The sequence below is a fragment of the Oratosquilla oratoria genome, chromosome 29, assembly GCF_046742065.1.
Source record: "Oratosquilla oratoria isolate Oo_2021 chromosome 29, ASM4674206v1, whole genome shotgun sequence".
In the NCBI taxonomy this organism is placed as follows: Eukaryota; Metazoa; Arthropoda; class Malacostraca; order Stomatopoda; family Squillidae; genus Oratosquilla; species Oratosquilla oratoria.
In genome coordinates, this window is record NC_134805.1 from 51,603,769 (window position 1) to 51,631,268 (window position 27,500).

The 27,500-nt window shown below is 41.1% G+C and overlaps 2 protein-coding genes across 4 annotated transcripts in view; one reads left to right on the forward strand and one right to left on the reverse strand.

The window, feature by feature from the left end:
- Window positions 1–27,500, reverse strand: part of LOC143040767 (solute carrier organic anion transporter family member 74D-like) — a 291,921-nt gene that overhangs the window by 217,910 nt on the left and 46,511 nt on the right. The window lies entirely within an intron of this gene.
- On the forward strand, window positions 14,527–15,171 carry LOC143040871 (uncharacterized). The gene has a single exon (XM_076212313.1). It carries the CDS (start codon window positions 14,527–14,529, stop codon window positions 15,169–15,171), a length of 645 nt encoding a protein of 214 aa, XP_076068428.1.

Consider the following 27,500-nt stretch of genomic DNA (forward strand, 5'->3'; position numbering starts at 1 on the left):
GGAGGATTACTATACTTCCGTACTTACTTGAGGAAAATTAATCTATTTTGTGCATTTAGAATTAAAGCTGTTAGGTTACTGTACATTTTATCTAAATCGCTGACCGGGCTGTTGACCTCGAGCTTGTAAGTGACCCAAGGTACCCATATTGCCCTTCGTAACCCGACTCCTGACCGCGTTAATGACGTCCAGACTGACCGTGTATCTTACTCCGTCACAACCCCCTGGGTCGATCTCGTAAGTGACTAAATGTCTTAAATGCCTTCTCATCTCATCAAAATTGGCTCTCCAGAAGTCCGGTACTAGAACGTTATTCGCACTATTTAATTCTTTCCAAATAATATTAAATCTTATTTCTTGATGATCGCTAGACCCTAGGCTATCTCCCACTTTTATGTTTCTCGTTAGGTGTTCATTATTAATTAAAAGAAAGTCCAGAGTATTCCCTCCCCTAGTAGGATCGGTAACCATTTGTTTTAGAAAATTATCCTGCACCACATCTAAGAATTTTTGCGCTTCATGATCTACTAAAATTTCCCAGTCTGTTTCTATAATTAAAATCCCCTATGACCACAACGTATTTGTACTGGAACACCCTGCGAATTTCATAAATCAGGGGATCAGTCTGCTGAGGTTAGGAGGTCTATATAGGACGCCAATAATAAGTTTCATATTCTTACCTATAATTTCCACCCAAATAGATTCCGTGCTACCCTCTTTCTTTATCGAATTGGTGATAATACATGAAGCATGAACTAAAAGATCAGCGAAAATAAACATATACAAAATTCGTAATTTTGGCTAGGAAAAGTTGGGTTAGAGTATGACTTTCTTGTGACTATTTCCCTTCTCTTTTTTTTTTTTTTTTTTTTTCCTATTTGCTTGGATTAGGAATTGGTGAGATAAAGAAAGCAATATCAAGCCCCCGCTGAGCCGTTCTCCAAGAAAACAGATTATGATAATCTAGTATTGATTGGACGTCACGTGAAATAGATAAAAATCTGTACATGAAAACGTAAGATTAGATTAGAAAGGTGATCTTTTTTCAAGGAGAGAAGAGTGAAGATCACCATCACGGGCTCTCGCTAGTGACCCACCCACCCCCACCCCAGATATGCTGTCTATTACAAAGGAAGAGCATATCGACAGGAGACCTCTTGGTCCATAACTAGCTCGAATGCTTAGAATAGTTAAGCGAACCAACTATTGGCAGGCATTACAACATATTGCTTAGGTGTTTCTAAATTAATCTTAAAACCTCGAACCGTATTACATTACACTCCCTCTGCAGGAAGATTATTCCATTTATCGATTACAATGTTCGTCAAGTTGTTTTTACCCATTTCCAAATTAAATCTACGTCTTGACGGCTTGAGACTATTATTTCTCGTCTGATTCGTGTTCAATGTGAAAATTTCATCCCTTTTGTCTGTGTTGCTGTACTTTGAATACATACATGATTGTAAGTCTTCCTTGGATGTGTTGTCTATTGTGCTACTTTCAACTTGTTGGTATGTTTTCATTGTTCAGTTAAAACTAGAGTTTGGTCTGTGCACTCCGTTTGTCCCCCTGATTGGTTAAATAGGTGACGTACAAGGATCCTATTTGATTACCTACTACATTAGTACATGAGTATTGTGTGTATCATTCGTTTGTAATGTCAAACCCTCGATTGAATGAAATCGCCTGGAGTTAATCATAACGACTGATTTGATAATCTTGTAAAGTCTATCACTCAAAGCTAGGTAGAGACTGCAGAGAGAGGGATGGAGAGATTAATGTTGGGAATAACAAGATGAGTAAGATACTGTGGGGCGATAAAGGAATGTAAGTGGTAACAAGAGAGGGTAATGGGCGAATGAGCAAGTGTGTTACTGGCTTGACGCCGCGTTATTATTTCATTTTATTATTATTGTTTTTTTCCAATTCCTTATGCGCATTTCGCCAAAGAGTGTCATTCCATCGGTTATCGTGATTTTTGTCCTCGAGAGAAAAATTCACCAAGTCAAAAGAGAGATACAGTAACAGGCCGCAACTTGCACCACGTCTTCTTCGCTTGTGATCCTTGTATAAGTGGGTCGGTGGAGAATATCTGATTTAGGAGTTAGTTGCTGAATAATCCTCGCTAACTATCTTTGTTCATGAGCATCGAACCCTTCAGATAGATTTATCTTCTTGTGACGCAAGAATGTTTCATGCAAGTGCGGAGTAGGGAAGGATGAGGTCTTGGAAGAAAAATGTATGGGCCCATGTGCTTACACACACACACACACACACACACACACACACACACACACACACACACTCATATCACACACAGACACGCATTTCATTTTCATTCTATATTTCTAAGCATTCCACGGTCCCTTATCTACAGGGCATCACGTGGACATGTGGAATCTATCATCAAGCTGTTATCAGAAACATGTGTATGATAAGAAACTTCGTAGTGTCAGGTTTGATAGAATATCAAACCTACCACACAAAAACAAGAAAACATAAATATATATTACAGAAATTACATGTCATCAGAATATAAGACAGATGAAAAAGTCATTAAGGACATAATTACAAAACACGTCAAGCCCACTGACCCAAAAGACAAAATATCACTGACCATATACTACAAGACCCGAAAGACGTCACAACTTTTACTGAGAAACCGCCCTCCCAAATCGACATCGTCTTTACAAGATAATCACGTCATCTACCAACATAACTGTACCGTTGAGAACTGTGGATCTCAAACATACATTGGAATGACGAGGACTAAACTTACAAGACGTTTGACCTGCCACCTACAACATGGATCCATAAAGAATCACTATAACACCATACATAATACTTCCCTCACCCGTCAAAATTTAGAAGAAGGAACAGTAATAATAGACAGAGAAAGAGACTTCCGCAGATTAGCATTTATTGAAGCAATATATATAGCAGAATTAAAACCAACCATGAACATACACAGTATAGACCTCCAGATTCTCCCATCCCACAAGCGGACCTGACCTCACCTCTCCTAGTGATTCCTGATGACTACGTAGCAGCCAATCAGGATGATCACTTCACACGACACCACCCAAACAATCAGAAATAAAATAGTATATAAACATCACACACACACACACCCAAACAATTAGCTTGAAGATGGTCTCCAGAGAAGACCGAAACGTTGCAACCTCATACGGACAGCTACTCAGCAAACTATCAGTCCAACACCGTAAATTAGCAAGAGAAATTGAAGTTCTTAACAAAAAGATAAACAATGTAGAAACAGCAATATTATTCAATCTCGTCTGTCAACAAGAAAATATTCTTCCTGGATACACTAATATGTATATATATACATATATATACTTATATATATATATATACATATGTATGTATATATATATATACATATATATATGTATATATATATATATATTGGTGTAGCCACGTAGGATATTTTCTTGCAGGTAGACGAGGTTAAAAGCTATTGAAGATTAATTTTTTATTATCTTCTTGCGTATAGTCTCTATACGACGAATATTTGACTTATCATTTTCTGTAAGTCTGCTCAGGAGATCTCTTATATTGGCCGACGTTTCGGAACTCTCTTGTTCCATCTTCCAGGGCGAATTGTTGTGTAATAATGATAATAATAATTAACGACAGGTAAGTGAGAAGGTGTGGGAACAAGAGGGGGGGGAGGGGGTGATAGGTGAAGGTAAAATTTAGAAAGTGAAGGAAGTGTGAGTGTGATAGTGTGAGGCGGACCCACTTGCATGGTGTTATCAATGTTTAACGGTCATCCTATCTAGCTCTAATCATAAAATTCCCTAGCTAGCTAATCATATATATATGGTATGAAGGAAGGACTTGTTTCCTGTTGTACTTTTTTGATTGACTTTAGGTTTTGAATATGGTATTAATTTATTATGACGTTATTGATTTAATTGTATACAAGTCCTTCCTTCATTTTGCACAAATTATAATAAATATTAATGTGGGTTGGGAGCAGGTGTGGCTGAATAGTGGCAAAGTGCCGTGAGTGTTAATTCAAGTTCTTAGTTTAAGTTCTTATTTCAGTTTATATTTAATTCAAGTGATAGAGTGAGTCACACCTGCTTCCATTTATTTTATATATATTAACAGGTTTTTTTTTTCTTGTTTTTTTTTTTTTTTAGGGAGGTTACATTTTTAATTGTTGGCTAATTTGCCTTGTGAATTCTAATAATAATGTGAAATGTGAAGTTGTACACACATATCCTGTGGATATGTGTGTTTATGTGAGCAATTATCTTATGTATTATCTTATATTTATATTATGTTATTGCTTACGTATGTAACCTTCCCCCCCCTTTTTTTTTTTTTTGTGATTAGCTAGTGGCCGTGTTGAAGGATTGGATTTAGCCTAGTATGGTTTTAATTCTGGGCCAGTTTTTGTGGTCTCGTGTTTGTTTAGATGAATGAGGAGGTGGGGGTATTATGTTATGTTCTAGAATGTTATTCCATGCTTTACTGCTCAGTCTTATGAGTCTTGAGTGTATTGTTTCTATGTTTGTTGTTTTGTGGAGTTGTTCTTGTGTTTCTAGGTATGGTGGTTTATGTTTTAGTATTTTCCTTAATGTTTTGTTTTGTAATGTTTGCATGTTTTTGATGTTTGTGTGTGTGCTTGTGACTGTGATTATTGGGGGGTATTCCAGTTGTGGTCGTGCTAGTGTTTTGTAAAGTTTTATTTGTGTTTTTGTTGTTAGTCCTCTGAAGCGTCTAAGTCTATTGAGTGTGTTTTTTGTGATTTGTATTCTGTTTTTGATGTGGTGTTTGATTCCTTGTGTATAGATGGTGAGGCCTAGGATGTGTGCTTGTTTATTGTATGGTATAGTTGAAATTTGTTTGTGTTTGTAGATAGTTTCCATTGTTTTTCGCAAGTGTTAATTTTGTTTATTTCGTGTTTTGTCTTTCTGGCAAGCATGTGTTTTCCTGTAGTGTTAGGGTATGTGATGATCTGTGTGACGTCGTCTGCGTATTGTATGGTGTAGCTTCCGTGTGAGGGTGGTGGTATGTCTGATGTGTATAAGTTAAATAGTGTTGGGGAGAGAACGCTTCCTTGTGGAACTCCGCTATGGAGAGGGAAGGCTGGTCCTATGTAATGGTTTATTTTGATTTTTGCTGTTCTGTTGTCTAGGAAGCTACACAGTGTTTTCGTGATGGTGTCTGGAAGGTGTGTTTGAAGTATTTTGTATTTAAGGCCTTCGTGCCATACTTTGTCGAAGGCCTTGGATATGTCGCGTGATATTATGTTACATGCATGTTTGTGTCTTTGTGTGTCTGCGATTGTTTCATATATGATGGCGAGTGCTGTGTGTGTTCCTTTGCCAGGTGTGAATCCATGTTGGTTAGGGTTTAGCATGTCGTGTTCGTGTAGGTGTGCCATAAGTCTGTTTGTGATTAGTCTTTCGTATATTTTTTCGGGTGTTTCTAGTAGTGATATGGGTCTGTAGTTTTATATTTGTGTGGTGTCTTTGTTTTGTTTTGGTATGAATGTGATGATTGAGTTTTTTAATTTTTGTGGAAAGTATCCTAGGCTGAGTGTTTCGTTGTATATGTTTGTGAGTAGTTGTATTGTTATGTTTGGTAAGTGTGCGAGTATTTGTTTCGTTATGCCTGATTGTCCTGGAGCTTTGTTTTTTGGTGTGTTTGATTATGTTTTTAACGTCTTCTAGTTGTATGGGTTGTCCGATGTAGTTGTTAGTGTCTAGTCTGTCTAAGTCTATGTTTGCGTAAGGTTGTGTTTGGTGGTAGTGTTGTGTTATGTGTGTGAGAATTTTGGTTTCGTGGTTTGTGTCAAATTGTGTGTTTTCTTCTGGTGTGATTTGAAAAATGTTTTGCCATACCTGTCTGAATGCGTTTTCTTTGTCTTTGGCGTCGTGTAGTTTGTCGTTGTTATGTGTTATGTATGGTGAAGTGTTAGTGTTGGATCCTTGTAGTCTCTTAATTGTGTTCCAGAAGTCTTGTGGTTTTTTGGGGTTGAATTTGATGTTTGATATTAATTTGTTCCATGTCTCTTCGTAGTTTCTTTTGTATTCTTCTAGTATTTGTGTTTGTAATTGTTTAATTGTTTGTGCTGTGTGTGGAGTCCAGTTGTTTTCTTTTATAGCTTTATTTTTTATGTTGTTTGCCTTCCATATTAATTGTTTTAGTGTTTTAGATGTTTTTGGTGTGGGTAGTTGTTTGTGGTGTGTTGTAGGTATACTCTGTGCGATTGCGTTGTGTACCAGTTTTCTATTTTGTCGTCTATGTAGTTTGTGTCTTTTATTTGAGTGTTTGTGTTGGTTTGTGTTTCTGTGTTGTTGTATTCTTCTATTGTTGTTTCTAGTGTTGTTTTAAATTTCTTCCAGTCTGCTTCTTTATATAGTAGTCTCGGTGGTGTGGGGATAGTGATCGCTGTGGTGGATAGTGTGAAGTGTAGTGGTATGTGATCTGATGAAGTTATGTCGCCTGGGTGTATTCTGTATGTGAGGTGGTGGTGTCGGTTGGTGAATATCATGTCTGGGTTGCTTGTTCCGTTGTGTGTAATGCTTGTTGGGAAGTCTGGGCCGAGGAAGGTGAGGTGGTTCTGTGTTATTAGTTGGTGTATGCTTTTTCCTACGTGATCGTTGTATGTGTGTTTTAGTGGTTTGTGTTTTGCATTAAAGTCTCCTATGATGTATGTAGGTTGTGGTTTTTGTGTAATTTTCAGTATGTCTTGTGTTGGTAGGTATGGTCTTCGTGGTGGGAGGTATGTTGTGGCTATGATTATGGGTCCTTTGTTTGTGTGTATTTCTATGGCTAACATGTCTTCGTCAAAGTCATCTAATAGTTTGTATTTAATGTTTTGTTTTATGGCTATGGCTATTCCTGCGTTGTCTTCATTGTACGTGTTTTGTGTGTGTGTGTGTTGTAGTTGAATATTTTAACTGTGTGTCTCCCTATAGAGTTGAGTAATATAATGTCTGGTGTTTGTGTTAGGTAGTGGTTGCTTAATTGGTTTCTTCTGTGGAATGTCCAGTGTTATACGTTGTGTTGCAGTATGTGTATTGTGTCCATGTTTGCTTGGTTTATTGGCTGTAGACTGTCCAGTGAGGTGTGTCTGTTGGTTTGTGTTTACGAGTGTCGTAGTATCCCTGTTGTGTTTTCCTGTATTTTGTTTCTGTCAGTCTTTGTATAGGGGCTTTGGTCAGGTCAATTAGTTTTTGTGTTATCAAAGTGTCTACACTTTCCTCAGGCATTTCCTCGGTGTAAATGTATTTGATCTTTTGGTTTTGTAGGAGTGTGTGTGTTTGATGTATTTCTTCGTCTGTCATGTTTGTTGTGTTGGGTGTTATTATTTGAATTGTTTCTGTGTTGTGGTCTGTTTTCTTTGTCTTTGTGGGTTGTTCTGTTACTGATGTATGTTCTGTGTTGTGTGGTCTTTTGTTTCTCTGTTCTTCAGTTTCCATTGATTCTGGTTGTGATTGGGTGTGTGTAGTGTTGTTGATCATACTTAGTACGGCATGAATGGCAAGAGCGAGTGCACAGACAACTACAAAAAAAAGGTGTCATTAGAGCATATATAAAAAGAGCCATATCAGTGTGTTCCTCGTGGCAAGCTTTACATAGTGAACTTCAACACCTGAGACAAATGCTCACAAATAATGAATATTCTAACACTGACTTTGATTCTGTTACCTCCAAAATGCTAGAATCCCATTTCACAATCAAAGAACCACAAAATCATAACTTCATTAACATTTACTACAGAAACACCTTCACTAGTAATTATAAGAAAGATGAAAAAGTCATCAAGGACATCATTCATAAAAATTGCCTTCCTACAAATGAGAACAACAAAATCAGAGTTCTCATCTATAATAAAAATCCAAAAACTTCCTCCCTGATCATGACAAACAATTTGTCTAGGCGATCAGACTTCACATCTAAAACTAATGTAGTGTATCAATATCAATGTTCTACAGGAAATTGTAATTTCCTCCCTCATTCCTACATTGGTTTTACTAGATGTAGAGTCAGCCGTCGCCTAACTTTCCACCTACAAGAGGGAGCAATCAAAGAACATCATAGAAGTTTCCATAACACTGCAATCAGGAGGGATGATTTGATCAACAACACCAAAATTATTGGATCGAGCAATGACCCTAGGAGACTACAACTACTCGAAGCCTTTCACATTAAGGACAGAACACCGGTTATTAACATCCAAAGCAATGTAATCTCTTCTATCCCATTACTTAGAAATAAAAATCCCCCCCTCCCTCTACCCCTTCTCTCTCTCTCCCTTCACCTCCACCTCCTCCCCCACCCTCGGTGACCGCACCCGCCTAACCCTCCCCCACCCCCAACCCCCCCATACCCCTTGACCTCTGAGGTCCTTATTGTCTGTCCCTTTCCTCCCCCCCCTTGTCTGACCTGATCTTAGGTATATATACTTCTGTCATCCCCGATTGTCACACCCTTCTTTCTCTCTTCGCCCCCTTTAAATGTAAGTCTTTGTATTTATTTCCACAAATCTGTCACCTTTATTATTTCTGTTACCATGTAATTTTTGTTAATTCAGTTTTATCTTGATATTGTCTAGTACCTTTACTGTTACCATGTAATTTTTGTTATTTCAGTTATATCTTGATATTGTCTAGTACCTTTACTGTTACCATGTGATTTTTGTTATTTCAGTTATATCTTGATAATGTCTTGTTTAAGACGAAACTTCGATGTCAAATAAGAACAAATGGAAGAATATAGAGACCTAGTTCCAATTCACCCAGTTAATGGAAAATCTCTTATCAGGAAAATCGAGAATACGAAGAAAAAACTGAACAATTACAACAATGCTGTCGTTTTTAACTCCACGTATATAAATATAAATATAAATATATATATATTTATATATATATATATATATATATATATATATATAATATGTACTCTTGTGCATATATACATGGTATATATATATATACATATATATATATATATATACGTATATATATATATTTATACATACATATATACATATATATATATATACATATACATATATATATGTATACATATACTCATACGCATATATATATATACATACATACACACATATATGTATATAGATAGATAGATAGATAGATAGGTAGATAGGTAGATAGATAGATATAGATATCAATATATATATAGATAGATATAGATGTGTGTGTGTGTGTATGTGTGGTGTGTGTGTGTGTGTGTGTGTGTGTGTGTGTGTGTGTGTGTGTGTGTGTTATATATATATATATATATATATATATATATATATATATATATATATATATATGGGTGTATGGGGTGTTTCAATGGGATAGTGTCTTTATTCTCTGGTTTGTCGCGCTCTAATATCGGATTGAACCAGATGATATTGTTTCTTACAATGGCACCCAGCTCTCACCTGTGGCTACAAGAAACTGGTGCGTGTTGTCCAGCGGCCACACCCCGGTAAACTGCTCGACCGGCAGGCCAAACCTGGTGAGGGTAGCTGTAGGGAGATTTTTCCCCTCAGTGAAAGAAAGAACACCCGACCTATAGGTTATCCTTGGTTGGGATAGGTCTACGGGAGCAAACCCCTAACGAAAAAGCTGGGAGTGAATTCCCACGCGCTCATACGCGACCGGGAAGTCCCCAACGGCGGCACATGTGAATGAAGACTCCAGTGGCCTCAATGGGTATTTCCAGGGCAAGAGGGAAAATGCCAGACGGACTGTCTAAGAAGGCGCCTACTACCTGATATACGAAGGTGTGCGGCAGTCCGTTGCAACCCTAATCTCGGATTGACCCAGATGATATTGTTTCCTACAATGGCACCCAGCTCTTTCCTGTGGCTACAAGAAACTGGCACGTGTTGTCCAGCGGCCACACCCCGGTAAACTGCTCGACCGGCAGGCAAAACCAGGTGAAGGCAGCTGTAGGGAGATTCTTCCCCTCAGTGAAAGAAAGAACATTCGATTTATGGGTTATCCTTGGTTGGGATAGGTCTACGGAAGCAAACCCCTAACGAAAAAGCTGGGAGTGAATTCCCACGCGCTCATACGCGACCAGGAAGTCCCCCAACGGCGGCACATGTGAATGAGGACTCCAGTGGCCTCAACGGGTATTTCCAGGAGAAGAGGGAAAATGCCAGATGGACTGGCTAAGAAGGCGCCCACTACCTGATATACGAGGGTGTGCGGCAGTCCGTTGCAACCCTTGTTTTAGATACTACCTGTCGCACTTCTTTATGCGCCGGGGAGGACGGGACGGAGGCTACAGTGTGTGGGCTACGGTTTGGCACGCTGCGACCCACCCTAAACGCTTTCACGCCACCGGCTGTTTCCTCCTATCTCCTATCACTTACCAATTTCCCTCTAAAGTGTCCAACGGCGATGGGATAAGGATGACGGGAGCAGGTTTTGGTCAAACTGGAACTCTTAGTCCGGATTTGTACGTTGGCGGCAGGTGTGTGATGGTCACCTTCTCAAGAATTTGGTAACTATAGGAAAGAGACCAAACGCAGAGTATGGGAGTCCAGTATATTTGACGTTTCGCCCAGCAGGGCTTCTTCAGAAGAAGCCCTGTTGGCGAAACGTCAAATATACTGGACTCCCATACTCTGCGTTTGGCCTCTTTCCTACAGTGCTGTTGCAGTCGTTGCTGCTTTTACTAATTTGGTAACTACTTGAGATTTCGACCCTGCATCTGCGTCTGGGCAGGCCTTTTTAGGAGACCCGCTGTCCACCCACCCCGAACGGGGAAGTTCCTAGAAAAGGTGGACCAAACATCGGAAGTCACCAACCATGCCTGGCCAGGAAACCGCGCCTGGCGAGACACCCGTTATTACGGTCAAAATACCAAGAAAGTAAACAAAAAGAAAATCCCTCTATCTGTCGGGACATGGAACGTCCGGACACTGCTGGATCTCAACATAAATGAACGACCGGAACGTCGAACAGCACTGGTCTCTAAAAAACTGGCGAGACATTGCTACACTGAACGACGGCTCTGGGTATACCTTTGTCTTGAAAAGGAAAGATGAAGCGGAGAGAAGAGAACATGGTGTCAGGTTTGCCATCAAAACCAGCATTTTTCGTGACTATCAAATGACACTGACAGCTATCAGCGAGTGGCTCATGACTCTCCGCGTCCCTTTACCAGACAACTTCATGACACTCATTTCATCCTACACACCAACTCTGGATGCTGACGAAGACTTGAAGAACCATTTTTATCAACAATTGAATAACACCATCAGAAAAGTACCACCAAGCGACCATGTCCTGCTGCTGGGAGACTTCAATGTTAGAGCTGGCAAGGCCCACCAACTTTAGGAGAACATTATTGGAAAAGAGAGCATCGGAAACTGCAATGCAAATGGCTTTCTTCAGCTGGGCCTCTGCGCAGAACATAACCTTTCCATCATTAACATGATGTACCGCTTACCAAATCGATATAAGACGACGTGGCAAAACACTGGCACATGTTGTTTTATGTTATTGTCCGACAAAGTGATAGAAAATACGTACGTGTCACCAGGGCTGTCCTAGGCGCTGATGACTGTTGGACAAACCATCGGCTAATAGTTTTACGGCTGACGCTTGCCGTTCGAAGGAAACTGAGAGTCCGCTCTCAAGAACCATCAAGAAGAAAATATGACATCTCAAAGCTTAAAGATCCAATCTACATCACCATCTATGAGGGAAGAGTCTGTCAAGACCTCGCCACCATTCGTGCCAGCAACAATATGGAGGAAGAATGGACCTTCACTAGCAATACCATTGGTTAAAACAAGAAGAACCAGGACTGGTTTGACGAAAACGACAATAAGATCAGTCTCATCATAGATGCTAAACACATGGTTTGATTGGCCCATGAGCAGAACACCCGATACCAACGCAAGAAAGCATGCTATCATGACCTAAAAAAAAAAAATAATAATAATAATAATAATGATAAAAAAAAAAAAAATAAAAATAAAACGAGAAATTCAGAACCAATGGTGGATACAGAAATCTGTCGAGCTTCAACAGTACGCCGATAACAGGGACCTTAGGAATTTCTATGCAGTAACAAAAGAATGTTATGGCCCAGTACGTTCCTCAGTAGGCTCCCTTCTTTCTGCAGACTCATCAACCATCTTGTCCGATCCGACAGACATCCTTGAGCGTTGGAGAGATCACTTAAGACCAGGTTGCACGATCTTATCCTCAAGATATGGACAGTCCAGCAAGCCCCAAAAGATCTCTGAGATGCGTTCATCCTCACCTTCTTTAAAAAAGGAGATCGAAAGCTCTGCGGCAATTATCGAGGGATTTCACTGCTCTCTGATGTGGTTAGTCACCACATCATGCTAAATGGTAATTATCCACAAGAGAAAGATTAAATTAAACTCCAAATCTCTTTGGACTTATTATTAAACTTCCCGTCAGCCATGACATAAATTATATACAATCAATATTTTATTATTTTTGTACAATTTATACGACAATGTTACATTTAGATGCTTTTCACATCATAAGGGCCATCATTGTATGTGGCATTATTATTTACAATATATAATTTGATTAACATGGACACACACAATGATTCTTACATTACAGTAATTTTATTTGACAAAAATGCTATATTCGTTAAGGGGACACTGCAGTAGTGGCGTGTTGCCACATTACCCCCCCCCCCACGAGTGATTATTGAAAAGAGACAGTCTTGGAGGTCCGGGGGAGCTTGGAAGGAGTAGGAATGGGAGTGCCGTTGACGAGAGAGTCCGTGGGTGGTACTTGCATAGGAACAACGTCCGCTGAGGTAGGAACAGGCTGGTCCATGATGGTTGGGGCATTAGCTCTGCGGCGGCGGCGGCAGCTGGGGCGGCAAGGGTGGTCCACGTCGACTGCAGCAGTGGCAGGGTAGGTTCATGACGGCTGGGGCTGGGGCGGCGGCGGCAAGGGTGGTCTGCGTCGACTGCAGCAGTGGCAGGGCAGGTTCACGACGGCTGCGCCTGGGGCGGCGACGGCAGCGGTGATTCACGTCGGCAGGCGGCGGCGGGTGGGGCTGCGGCGGCAGGGGTGGTCCATGCCGTCAGGCGGCGGCGGCTGGGGCGGCGGCGGCAGGGATGGTCCAAGTCGGCAGGAGGCTGGGGCTGCGGCGGCAGGGGTGGACCATGTCGGTAGGCGGTGGCGGCTGAGGCGGCGACTGCTGAGGCGGCAGGAGTGGCCCACGTCGGCAGGCGGCGGCGGCTGGGGTTGCGGCTACGGCGGCAGGGGTGGTCCACGTCGGCAGGCAGCGGCTGCGGCGGTAGGGGTGGTCTAATTCGGCAGGCGGCGGAGGCTGAGGCGGCAGGGGTGGTCTACGTCGGCAGGCGGCGGCTGCGGCGGCAGGGATGGTCCACGTCGGCAGGCGGCGGCGGCTGGGGCGGCTGGGGGTGTCCACGTCGGCAGGCGGCGGCGGCAGGGATGATCCACGTTGGCCGGCGGCGGCGGCTGGGGCGGCAGGGGGTGTCCACGTCGGCAGGCGGCGGCGGCAGGGATGATCCACGTTGGTAGGCGGCGGCGGCTGGGGTGGCAGGAGGTGTCCACGTCGGCAGGCGGCAGCGGCAGGGGTGATCCACGTCGGCAGGCGGCGGCTGCTGCGGCGGCAGGGGTGGTCCACGACGGCTGCGGCTGAGGTGGCGGTGGCAGGCAGCGGTTGGGACTGGCGGCGCTGGTAGTCCACTCCAGCAGGCGGCGGCGGCGGCTGTAGTCCATTGCAGCAGGCGGCAGCTGCGCTGTGGTCCACTCCAGGAGGTCACCAATTGATGTGGTTAGTTACCACATCATGGTAAATGATCCGGGGTCACCAATTGATGTGGTTGGGGCGGCGACGGCTGGGGCGGCAGCAGCACTGGCTGTCGTCCACTCCAGGAGGCGGCAGCTGCGCTTTGGTTCACTCCAGGAGGTCACCAATTGATGTGGTTAGTTACCACATTATGCTAAATGGCAATCGTCCGTAAGAGAAACATTAGATTAAACTCCAAATCTCTTTGGACTTATTATTGAATTTCCTGTCCGCCATGACATAAATTATATACAATCAATATTTCATTACTTTGTAAAATTTATACAACAGTGTTATATTTAGATGCTTTTCACATTATAAGGACTATCCTTGTATGTGGCAATATCATTTACAATATATAATTTGATTAACATGGTCACACACAATGTTTATTACATTACGGTAATTTTATTTTACAAAAATGCTATATGCGTTAATGGGACACTTCAGTAGTGGCGTGTTGCCACATCTCCATTCCAGGGAAGATATTTACAAGAATCCTGCTAAGCCGTCTTCAGGAAATGGCAGAGCGGATTCTCCTAGAATCACAATGCGGCTTTCGTGCATCCCGTGGAGCCCCTGACATTATTTTTTGCGCAAGACAGCTGCAGGAGAAAAGTCGGGAACAATAAAAACCCTTCTTCATATTTTTTCCATGACTTGGAGAAAGCCTTTGACCACTTACCAAGAGCTGCCATGTGGAGGGTTCTCAAACGTTTCGGTTGTCCAGACAACTACATCTCTCTGGTCCGAGCCCTTCATGAAAACACCTCTGGATGTGTGCTCTATCAAGGAAAGTTGTCCGAAGAACTTGAGATCACGTTTGGGTTGAAACAGAGTTGTGTCCTGGCTCCAACACTCTTTGCTCTCTATCTTGCTGCAATGATGTACGATATTCCATCTGACAACCCAGACGTTGACAATAGGTATAAACTTGAGAGTGGGCTGTTCAACCTGGCCAAATTCCGCTCCAAACAAATAACGACCATCAAAAGCGTCACGGAACTGCAGTATGCAGATAACAATGCTGCCTTCTGCCACTCAGCTGATTATCTACAACAGTCAGTCAATAATTTCAATGCAGCTTATCAACGTTTCAGGATGAGCGTGAACATACAGACCAAAGTTGTTGCACAACCGGCTCCAAGAACAGCCCTGCCAGAACTTGACATCACAATTTCTGGTACATCGCTGGAGCAAGTCGACCAATTCTTGCACCTTGGCAGTTTACTTATCTCCAAGTGCAACTCGGAAAAGGACGTAGAACATCGAGTTGCAGATGCCCATATCGCTTTTGGGAAGCTGTGTCGACGGGTTTTCGACAACAAAGATCTTACCTAAAGAACGAAACTAATGGTTTATGAAGTCGTCGTTGTCTCCACTCTACTATACGGCTGCGAAACATGGATACTATTGCAGAGATCTGAAGAAACTTGAATGCTTCTACCAGCAGACGCTCCGATCCATATTGTGCATTAAGTGGAAGGACCACATCACCAACAATGAAATCCTTTCCCATGCCAACAGCCAAAGTATGGAGTCTACCATCATGAGGCATCGACTACGCTGGTCCGGCCTCGTCGTTAGGATGCCAGAAACAAGACTGCCCCGGCAAATCCTCTTTAGCGAGGTGTCCACAGGAGGACGCCCTCTGGCCGTCCCGTCCTAAGGTACAAAGACCAGCTGAAGGCCACCCTGAGGTCTACCACAATTGAGCCAGAGACCTGGAAAACGGTCTCCAGTGACCGCTCAATCTGGCGCAAAACAATTCGGCCTGGAACGGAGAGGTCCGAGACTACGCGAAATGAGAAAGACGAGGAAAACGTCAGCTTAGAAGACTTCGTCTTGCCGCCCCTCGTCCTCTCCCTTCCATCCAGTACCCGTCATACCCAAGAAAGCTCTACACCAAAATTGGATTACACAGCCACCTCAGACACCATAAATAGGAGGAAGCGTCATGCCCCAGAAAGCCCTACACCGTAATTGGATTACATAGCTATCTCAAACACCATAAATAGGAGGAAGCGCGGTATCATCGGACGATATATATATATATATATATATATATATATATATATATATATATATATGTATATATATACATGAATATATATATATATATATATATATACATACATACATATGAGTACATGTATATATGAATATATATATGAGTATATATATATATATACATATATATATATATATATACATATGAGTATATATACATATATATATGAGAGTAATACGCTAATGGCAGCGACATCAAACCGATAATTTTTATGACAGTGTAATTTACGGATAGCCGAGTACAGCGGGTTCGAACCCTGTATGCAACTATCATAAAAATACATATATATATATATATATATATGTATATATATATATATATACATATGTATATATATATATTATATAAATATACATATGAGTATATATACATATATATATACATATATATATATATATATAGATATAGATATATACATATATATATATATATATATATATATATATATATATATATATATATATATATATACATCAAATAATTCCAACAGTCGTCCCCGGATTCGAACCGAGACTTGCGAGAACACAAATCCAACGCTCTCCCAACTGAGCTAACGTGCATTTAAAACTCTCCAACCTGGGAGTCAGTCTTACTCCCGAGGGACTAAGTCGAATGCTAACTGCCGTCCTAACTTACTTTTGCAGAGAACTATGACCAACTTGTAGCTAGTGGTTAAGCTGGTAAGTTTCCTTGATGGACTTATCGTCGTTGTCATACCTGAATAGAATCATCAGTGACGGTGATGTCGATCAAATAATTCCGACAGTTGTCCCCGGATTCGAACCGAGACTTGCGAGAACACAAATTCAGCGTTCTGCTGAGCTAACGGGCCTATAAAATTCTCCAACCTCGGAGTTAGTCTTACACCCGAAGAACTAAGTTGAATGCTAACTGCCGTCCTAACTTACTTTTACAGAGAACCATGACCAACTTATAGCTAGTAGTTAAGCTGGTACGTTTCCTTGATGGACATATCGTCGTTGTCATGCCTGAATAGAATCAACAGTGACGGTAATGTCGATCAAATAATTCCGACAGTAGTCCCCGGATTCGAACCAAGACATGCGAGAACACAAATCCAACGTTCTACCAACTGAGCTAAAGGGCCTATAAAATTCTCAAACCTGGGAGTTAGTCTTTCTCCCGAAGTACTAAGTCGACTGCTAACTGCTGCCCTAACTTAATTTCATAGAGAACCAAGACCAACTTGTAGCTAGTGGTTAAGCTGTTATGTTTCCTTCATGGACTTATCGTCGTTGTCATACCAGAATAAAATCACCATTGACGGTGATGTCTATAAAAATAATTCCAACAGTCGGATTCTATTTTGGTATGACAACGACGATAAGTCCATACATATATATATAAATATATATATATATATGTATATATATCTATATATATATATATATATATATACATATATATATATATATATATATATATATATATATATATATATATATATCTTTATTCAACCACAAACAACTTTTAATTCCATGCCATCGCAATCGAGACTGAAGAATCGCTCGATGGAGACATTTTGTTGGAAATTGAAACGTGGACGAGCCGAGGATTCGAACCCAGCTATCCCGTAACAAAGTTACAGTGACTTAAACCAATGCGCTATCAAGAGAGCGCATTGGTTTAAGTCACTGTAACTTTGTTACGGGTTAGCTGGGTTCGAATCCTCGGCTCGTCCACGTTTCAATTTCCAACAAAATGTCTCCATCGAGCGATTCTTCAGTCTCGATTGCGATGGCATGGAATTAAAAGTTGTTTGTGGTTGAATAAAGATATCAATTGATCGCTGGGAACCATTCAGTGTAGATGTATATATATGTATATATATATATATATATATATATATATATATATATATATATATATATATATATATATATATATATATATATATGCGTAAGTAACCACTAGGAAAAGTAAACTAACGAAGCAGAGCACTTTCGTATAATTACATCTTTGTATCTGCACTGAAGATGTAATTATACGAAAGAGCTCTGCTTCGTTAGTTTACTTTTCCTAGTGGTTACTTACGCATTTGTGAACACACGCTCCTAGTGTTTTTACTGCATATATATATATATATATATATATATATATATATATATATATATATATATATAATTACATACATACATATACCAAAGGGTTTTTCCCTCTTACACGGGGGGTAGCCAAAAAGAAAAAGGCATAGAAACCACTCTCACCCATTCCATTTCCTATATATTGCACTCCCCTCCACCCTCCTCCCTCCCTCTTATCTTGGCACCTCCTGGATGACGGGTCATCCCTGCATCCTTTCCACTACCCTAGGTCAGAAGCAGTGTCGCAAGACACAGCACATCCAAAGCAAGGCCGCTTCATAAATTCGGTGACCCCCCCTCTCCGTTCCCTCATGCAGAAAAGAAGAAGACGGGGAGAAATCCCTTCGGGCTGCGTCAAATTTTTCTCATACATACTTCCTCACCCCCCATCCCCCACCCACTCCCCCTCATGCATCACAGCATCATCTATACACAACCCTTCTCCATTCACCCCTATCTTCTGTCCTCCCTCGTCCTTCGTCAACAGACATTCCTCTTATTTGTAGTGTCCCTTTCACCCCATCCATCCATCTCATCCTCGGACGCCCCCTCATATTCACTCCTTCCACCTCTGCCTTTCACACTTCTTTTACTAATCTTTCTTCACTCATTCTTTCCATGTGTCCAAACCATCCTAATACTCTTTCATCATCCCTATCTGCCAGTTCCCTTTCCACCCATGTTCTCCTCCTCACTTCCTCATTTCTCACTCTATCTAGCCTAGTAACCCCTATCATACTTCTCAGACATTTCATCTCAAACACATTGAAACTCCTTCTCTCTCCCTCTCTCATGTTCCATGTTTCTGCCCCGTAATGTGCTGTTGGCACAATCACTCCTCCATATAACCTCCTCTTAGTATCCATTCCCAGATGTCTATTTCTCATTACACTTCTAAATCCACCAAGGCATTTACTCACTTCTCTCAATCTACATTCTACCTCCACCCCCACTTCCTCCAGTCTTTCACCCTTAATGCTCACTTCCAGTCTGCTGTCACTCTCTCCCCTTGTACATTTCATCACCTTACTTTTGCCCACATTTATCTTCAGCTTCCTTCTTTCACACCTTCTCAAACTCTGTCACTAACTTCTTCAATCACTGCTCTGATCCTGCTACAAGTGCAGTGTCGTCAGCAAACAACAACTGGCTCACCTCCCATTTTCCTCCATTCTCTTTAACCATCTCCAACCCCTGACCCTCTACCCTTGCATTCACCTCTCGCACCACCCCATCCATGTAAAGACTGAACAGCCAGGGTGACATAACATATCCCTGACGAAGTCCCACCTTTACTCTCTCTATTTTCAATCCTAACACAAGCTCTATTACTCTCGTAAAAACTCTTGACAGCTCTTAACAGTTCTCCTCCTATCCCATATATCTACAGTACCTCCCACAGTACCTTTCTGTCTACCATGTCGAAAGCCTTTTCCAGATCCATAAAAGCCCAAAAAACATACTTACCTTTTCCTATAGCTTTCTCACTTATCTGTCTTACCACAAAAATCTGATCTACACAACCCCTACCTGTCCTGAACCCACACTGTTCGTCACCAATTACTCCCTCTGTTCCTCTTCTAATCCTCTAAATCAAGACCCTCCCATAAGCCTTCCCAACTACACTCAATAAGCTGATCCCTCTGAAACTACTACACACACTTGTCCCCCTTTCCCTTGTAAACCGGCATTCCTCCACAGCTTGGCTACAAATAAGGACGAGGGAATCGTATGAGAGGTACAAAGTAAAGAGAAGGGAAGTTAAGCATAAGATAAAGGAAGCAAAGAGGAGAGCAGATGTGAAATGGGGTAAGAATATGACAGAAAATATTGATAGTAATAAAAAGATGTTTTGGAAGGAAATTATTAGAGGAACAGGAAGCGAATCAAGTAGAGAAGAAAAGGTAAAAGATGCAATTGGAGAGATGATAACGAAAGAGAAGGCAGTGAGAGGAAGGTGGGCAGAGTATTTTAGGGAGTTGCTAAATGTGAAGGAGGATAGGGAGGGAAAGGTAGTTGCAGTGGGAAGCGCTAAGAAAATGAGAGTGATGAGTGAGGAAAATGAAGGAGAAATAGGGAAGAATGAAGTGAAAGCAGCTGTTAAGATAATGAGAGCAGGTGAGACACCTGGGTTGGATGAATGCCATGCGGAATGTCTGAGGAAAGGAAGTACAGTTATGGTGGACTGTCTGGTTGTAATGATATGATACATATTATAATTACGTACAACATTATACAAGTATTATATATTGTACTTGCGAAGTGTTCAATTGTGGTTGTATTTTTCTATTGCATAATTGTCATAGAAGTTATTGTATATTGATTTTGTTATTGTCATTGTATATTGTACATATGTAATAAGAACCAAGTTTTCAGTTAGAGCGTGTATGTTTTCCCGCCAAGTCTTAATCTTGCTTGCGAAGCGACCGCACGCTCGTTTTGTAGTGCCTGTAATTTAATACAATACTATACATACATACATACATATACCAAGGCTTTTTCCCCCTTACAAGGGAGGTAGCCAAAAAGGAAAAGGCATAAAATCATTCACTACCTCACCCCCCATCCCCCCGCCCATTCCACCTCACAACATCATCCATATACAACCATTCTCCATTCACCCCTGTCTTCCGTCCTCTCCCGTCCTTCCTCAACAGACATTCCCCTCTTCCCTAAAGCCCCACTCACCCCATCCATCCACCTCATCCTAGGACGTCCCCTCATGTTCACTCCTTCCACATCTGCCTTCCATACCTCTTTTACTAGTCTTTCTTCACTCATTCTTTCCATGGGTCCAAACCATCCTAATACTCTTTCATCAACCCTATCTCCCAGCTCCCTTTCCACCCCTGTTCTCCTCACCTCCTCATTTCTCACTCTATCTAGCCTAGTTACCCCCATCATACTTCTCAGACACCTCATCTCAAACACATTCAAACTCCTTCTCTCTTCCTCTCTTATGTTCCATGTTTCTGCCCCATACAGTGCTGTTGGCACAATCACTCCTTCATACAGTCTCCTCTTAGCATCCATTCCCAAATGTCTATTTCTCATTACACTCTTCAATCCACCAAGGCATTTACTCGCTTCTCTCAATCTACATTCTACCTCCACATTCACTTCACCTTTTCCTGCCACATTTGCACCCAAGTATCTAATATTATCCACTTCCTCCAGTCGCTTGCCCTTAATGCTCACTTCCAGTCTACTGCCACTTTCACCCCTTGTACATCTCATTACCTTACTTTTACCCACATTTATCTTCAGCTTTCTTCTATCACATACTCTCCCAAACTCTGTCACCAACTTCCTCAGTCCCTCCTCCGATCCTGCCACAAGAGCAGTGTCGTCAGCAAACAACAGCTGGCTCACCTCCCACTTTTCTTCATTTTCTTTAACCATCTCCAATCCCTTGCCCACTACCCTTGCATTTACCTCTCACACTACCCCATCCATAAATAAGTTGAACAGCCAGGGCGACATAACGCATCCTTGACGAAGTCCCACCTTTACCTCGAACCACTCACTCTCTCCACTTCCAATCCTGACACAAGCTCTACTACTCTCATAAAAACTCTTGACAGCTCCTAGAAGCTTTCCTCCTATCCCATATATCTGCATAACCTCCCACAGTGCCTTTCTGTCTACCCTATCGTAAGCCTTTTCCAGATCCATAAAAGCCCAAAAAACATCCTTCCCCTTTCCTATGGCTTTCTCACATATTTGTCTTACCACGAAGATCTGATCTACACAACCTCTACCCGTCCTAAATCCACAATGTTCCTCACCAATTACTCCCCCTGTTCCTCTCCTAATCCTCTCAATCAAGATCCTCCCATAAGCCTTCCCAACTACACTTAACAAGCTAATCCCTCTGAAACTACTACATTCACACTTGTCCCCCTTTCCCTTGTAAAAAGAAACTATACAGGCACTCCTCCAGTCCTCCGGCACTCTACCCTCTCTCCAGCAAACATTAAATAACCCTCCCACTCCTCCTTCAGCTTCTTCTTGTACTCCTCCTTTTCTTTTCCATTCAAAGAGTTCACTCTAAGCACCTCCCTACCTTTAAAACTCACACACAATACTATCCATTATCATATTAAATGACTGTTTCATTTGACACCCCGATACATAAATGGTGGCAGCGGATAAACAATTCAGTGTCGTGTTTTGTGTGAATATAACTTTGTGGAGAACGATCGTATTTCGTTGTGAACTTTGAAAAGAAAAATGCCAGCCGGTGATATCGCATTTGCTGGCGTTTATGCTTCTCTCCTTTTTTTTTTTTTCAGCCAGGTGATTTTTTTTTTTTTTTTTTTCAGTGACAGTAGAACTATTCATGCCTTTCCCTTGAACATTTTGTGCGTGGTTGGGCGCAGGAACATTTTCCTCTGAGTGCGCTAGGTGATTTTTTTGTACCCGCGTACTTTCCCGTTGGCGTCGGCGTTTAAACGTTCATCGATATCGTCTGCGATTATCATTAGCTCGTCTTGTGTTCGTGTGTGTATCGGCGATGATTTGGGCCCTGGATGGTGAAGGATTTTTAAAAAACAGAATTATACCTGCGCATTCTTCACATCGGCCGGTACTCGTCGTTCGCTGATTTCTACAGTGACTTTCGTCTCCTTTGACAGAGCATTATTCAGGCTTGTACATGAGTCTTGTTTATATATATATATATATATATATATATATATATATATATATATATATATGTATATATGTTATATATAATATAATATATATATATATGTGTGTGTGTGTGTGTGTGTGTGTGTGTGTGTGTGTGTGTGTGTGTGTGTGTGTGTGTGTGTGTGTGTGTGTGTGTGTGTGTGTGTATTATGACAGGCCATATTGTGTTTCCTGTTTATAATGAAATAATTGGTCATTGGTTCTTTGTCTGGCAAGATGGCCACTTTGGTTGGCGTTCACGGCGGCCATGTTGTGATGACGTCATAATCATAATCCCTTTTCCTTAAGATCTAGTATAGTTACCCCTGTGCGGTACCGTTTTCCCTTGTTTATAGTTAGTAGAGAATTGTGGTAATTACGTAATTTTTGGTAATTACGTAATTTTGGTAATTTTGTAATTTTGGTAATTAAGTGGATTAGTTATGAATAATATATTACGTATTAATAACGCTCTTGCTTTGTGTATTAGAGCAAATATTATTACTTAAGTTCTTTCAGGTGATCCATTCTTCTGATTCGAGGAGGGTATTCATTGCGATCACCATTATTAACTTTTTTTTTTTTTTTTTTTTATTACGTAGTGGAGTGCAGTTATCTTGCCCCCCTTCTAATATATCTAAACCAAAGGTGCCATCTTTTATCAGTCCCCAAATACCATCTGAAACAATGGCGCATACCTTAAGGGAACCCCGGCCACGAAAACTCGAAATTTTTTGGAAAATGAACGAATTTTAGGTAAACATTTCAAAAGGTTCTCCATGATGGTGGTAACACTCAAACTAAATATTAGAGCTTAGTTCCGTTTCTTTTCTTATATATAAAATAAAATAGATGAATTTTTGGCGACCTCTGATAACCTCTGGCAACCCATTGCATAAAAAACATTTGAAATAAGTCAAAATTTCTATAGCCAGTTGTTGTTTTTTTACTGCAATTAATATCTATGGAGATATCTGGCAGCTTGATATGGAGGTATCTGGCAATTTGACTAAACCCAGAGAACGATGCTAAAAGGAGAGACTTTAGTAGCTGTGGAAGTGTGAAAGTAGGAGGATATCATTTTCTCATGCTATTCATGCACGCGATCGTATATATATTTTTTTAATATTCCGACAGATAAGCATTTCTAAAGATTTTCTATGATTATGGTAACTCTTCGACCAAAAATTACATCTCATTTCCGTTTTTGTTCGTATATATAAAATAAAATAGATAAATTATTGGCGACATCTGGCATGTCAAATAAATCTTTCATTTATTCTACCAATAACCAATAACCAATATTCATTATTCTACCAACAATAACTGTGGGAGGGGTGAAGAGAAATATTAACTTTAATTTGGTAATAAAATAAAATAAAGGAAAATATAATTTAATGTCCGTGCATCCCTTTAACTGTCCGTGCGGCATTTAAATGGCGCTACTGAAAAGTTTGTTTTCTTTCCATTCATTAAGTTACAACTCGCCCATTTATGTACCAATTTTCACAATTTTTTTTTCTTCATTTAATAGAGAATTGTAAGACGTAAATATCTATGAGTCAAAATAAAGCAAATTCTTTAGCAGTATTTTTCTGGCTATTATTTTTCCTCAGAAATTTTATCTTTTTAACAATATGTACTCATAGAAATAAAAAAAAAAACATTGCTATTCTCATAAGAGGTAAATAAAAAAAATCGACTCACCAAAATGTTCAGATAGGGCCACTCTTCAAATGGACCTTAAGCAAAAAATATTTGGTAGGACCTTTTCCACGGTATGAGTTTTTTAAATTACTGAATATTTTGCCTATTAACTCTTAGATAATATGGTATTTTTAAGTGAAAGGAAGTGATACTACATGTATTAATAGGTAATCAGAAAAGGAAATGATTTATAAATTTTGTTTGTCTGAATAACTAATTCGGTCGTACCGCACAAGAGTACGGGTGTCCGGGGTCCCCTTAACCTTATTACACCAAGAACCCTCTGTTATTAAATTCTCAGGCCAAGATCCCCATTATAAGGCTATAGATTTTATTCGCCAATGCGAGGATGCTATAGTGAACTCAAATGTTTCGACTGGGCCTGAAAAGATTTCTTTTGTGAGGTCACAACTTGTACCTAATTCACTAGCGTCAGAGATGCTGTCTGCATCGGGCCTGGATCCCAAGTCTTTGGATTATAATGATGCCATCTTTAGGTCTAATTTCATTAAAAAAAAATCAGATACCCCTGTTGGCAATTCTTTTCAATGGTTATTCAAATGGCTGATACCCTCGTATCCCAACTGGGAACTCTTGACTACAGGCGTGCTCAAGCCCAGGCCAGTACAATTGTTGCTGACGCCTTCGATTCACTCTCAAATTCAGACTGGGTAGATAATGGCACTATCAATTTAGATAGGTTCCGCTTTACAACCTTTTTTTTTTTTTTTTTTTTTTTTTTTTTTTTTTTTTTCTTACAAGGGATACGCCTATTTCAGGCACTGTAGATACTGGTGCAGAATGTAGTCTCATAAGTAGAAAGGCTTATTTTGCTCTCCGGGAATTGTACAATCTCCCTTTATCTCCCTTTTGTAATAACTTGCATTCTGTGCAAGGTTCTCCCTTGCCTGTTCTTGGGTTTGTTTGTCTTCCCTTACAGTTTCCCTTGCATGCTGCAGTTTTCCATATCACTTTTGTTGTTGTTTCTGGTATTGCCCTTATGTGTGACTGTCTCTTAGGTATTGATGCTCTCACAGCTCATGGCATAGATATTTCTCCTAGTCGCCGTGTAGTGACTTTCTGCATTTTTTTTTTTTTTTTTTTTTTTTTTTTTCTTATCCCTGCATCAGATAGGCCAGTTTCTGTTTGTGATCCTCCTGTGCTTGATGAGTCCACACATTTGCCCTCACCAGCTTCTAAGCGCTTTAACCCTACTTTTCCTTGTGCTGCTGTTGTTATAGAGGAGCATCTTATTGGACCTTCAAGTTCAGTTCGAGTTCCGGTGCGCGTTTCAGGTGCCCCGATAGGGTCTGAAGTTCTCTCTCTGCCTGACTCTGTTCGTATTCGTCGCCTCGCATTAGAAGGAACTCTCTCCACTATTCGCGAGGATTATGTTACCACGGCGATGGTAACAAACGTCACGACTGTTCCTATTGCTCTCTCTCCTGGCAGCCACTTAGGCTCCTTTGATGTGGTTGACATTGTTGTTTTCCAGGACTCGCCTATCATAGCTTCTGTACTACAGTCTTCTCCAACACGTGACCCTGCTCACTTAGCTTCTGATTTTATCACATTTGTAGGCGAGATCGATTTTCCTGGTGAGACGTCTCGTCTCATTGAACTGTTAGTCACCCACCGTCAAGCTTTGGCTTTGCCTGGTGATCCATTAGGTGTTACAGATAGTGTGGTTCATAGAATTGATCTTCAGCCAGGTGATCGTCCTGTTTACGTCCCCTCTTACAGGTTACCTCACTCTCGTCGGCTTATAGCCCAATCCTTGGTTGACGACTTATTGCATGAAGGCGTTGTACAGGAGTCCCACTCAGAGTGGAACTCGCCTCTTCTCCTGGTACCTAAGAAAGACGGATATTTTCGTCCAGTTATTGACTATAGGCGGGTTAACGAGGTCATTGTTCCTAGCCATTACCCTTTGCCTGTCTTAAGCGACCTTCTTCAGTCCATTGGCACTGGTAATATGGTATTCACCACTTTAGATTTAAAATCCAGTTTTTGGCAGATACCCCTGGAGGAGAAGTCTCGTAAAGTCACGGCCTTCTCGACTCCCAGTGGACATTATGAATGGCTTCGTTGCCCCATGGGTTTGCGGAATGCTCCCTTGACTTGCCAGCGCTTGGTTAACTTTTTGTTTACTTGGATGGTTTAATTTTAGTTTCCAAAGATCTGGAAAGCCACTTTACTAAGTTGCCCATGGTCTTGCAACGTTTTGCTGAAGCTGGGTTGAAATTCAACTTACCCAAGTGTTCCTTTTTCAAGTCTAGTATCCAATTCCTAGGTCATATTGTCGACAAATGTGGTATCCACACCATAGCTGATCAAATAAAGGCGGTAAAGGACTTCCCTATACCGAAGTCAGTTGAACATGTACGTTCCTTCCTTGGACTTGCAGGATACTATTGTGCATTCATTAAAGACTTTGCTTCAATTGCTTCCCCTCTCACTCGCCTCCTCAAGAAGGACTCTTCCTTCCAGTGGCGTGATGTTCATCAGGAAAGTTTTGATTCCTTGAATCTTGCACTTACTGAAGCGCCTGTGTTAGTCTTCCCAGATTATAGCCTCCCCTTTACTATTTGTACAGATGCTTCCGGTACAGGCATTGGAGCTGTATTCATGCAACAAGTAGATGGATGTAGACCTCATGTTATTGCATATGCTAGTCGCAGTGGTGTGGGCTTTAAAGCATTTCCGTGATGTAAATTTTGGATATCCTATTCCAGTCTACACAGACCACACTGCTGCCACTCAGCTTTTCAAGGGCAAAAATCTTTCAGGCCGCCTAGCCAGATGGTTCTTCACGATTGAGGAATTCAATCCAACCCTTAAACATATCCCAGGGCGTGCAAACAATGTTGCTGATGCACTTTCACGTAACATCCCTGTTGCTGCTGTTACAGTAATTCACAACTTCTCCCTGAAGGATCTGGCCAAAGCCCAGCGTGAAGACCCTGTTTGGTCTGCTGTCATTTATGCTTTGGAATCTGGTGATGATACCACCTTACCAGCTTTACCGGTACCTCTGTCTCAATTTTCCTTGCAGGACAAGGTTCTCATTCGTAATGTGGAAGTGTTTGAGCAGGATGTGGCACAGCTAGTGA

Coding starts and splice junctions, on each gene's coding strand:
- LOC143040871 (XM_076212313.1), top strand. CDS start 14,527: ATGTGGAGGGTTCTCAAACGTTTCGGTTGTCCAGACAACTACATCTCT.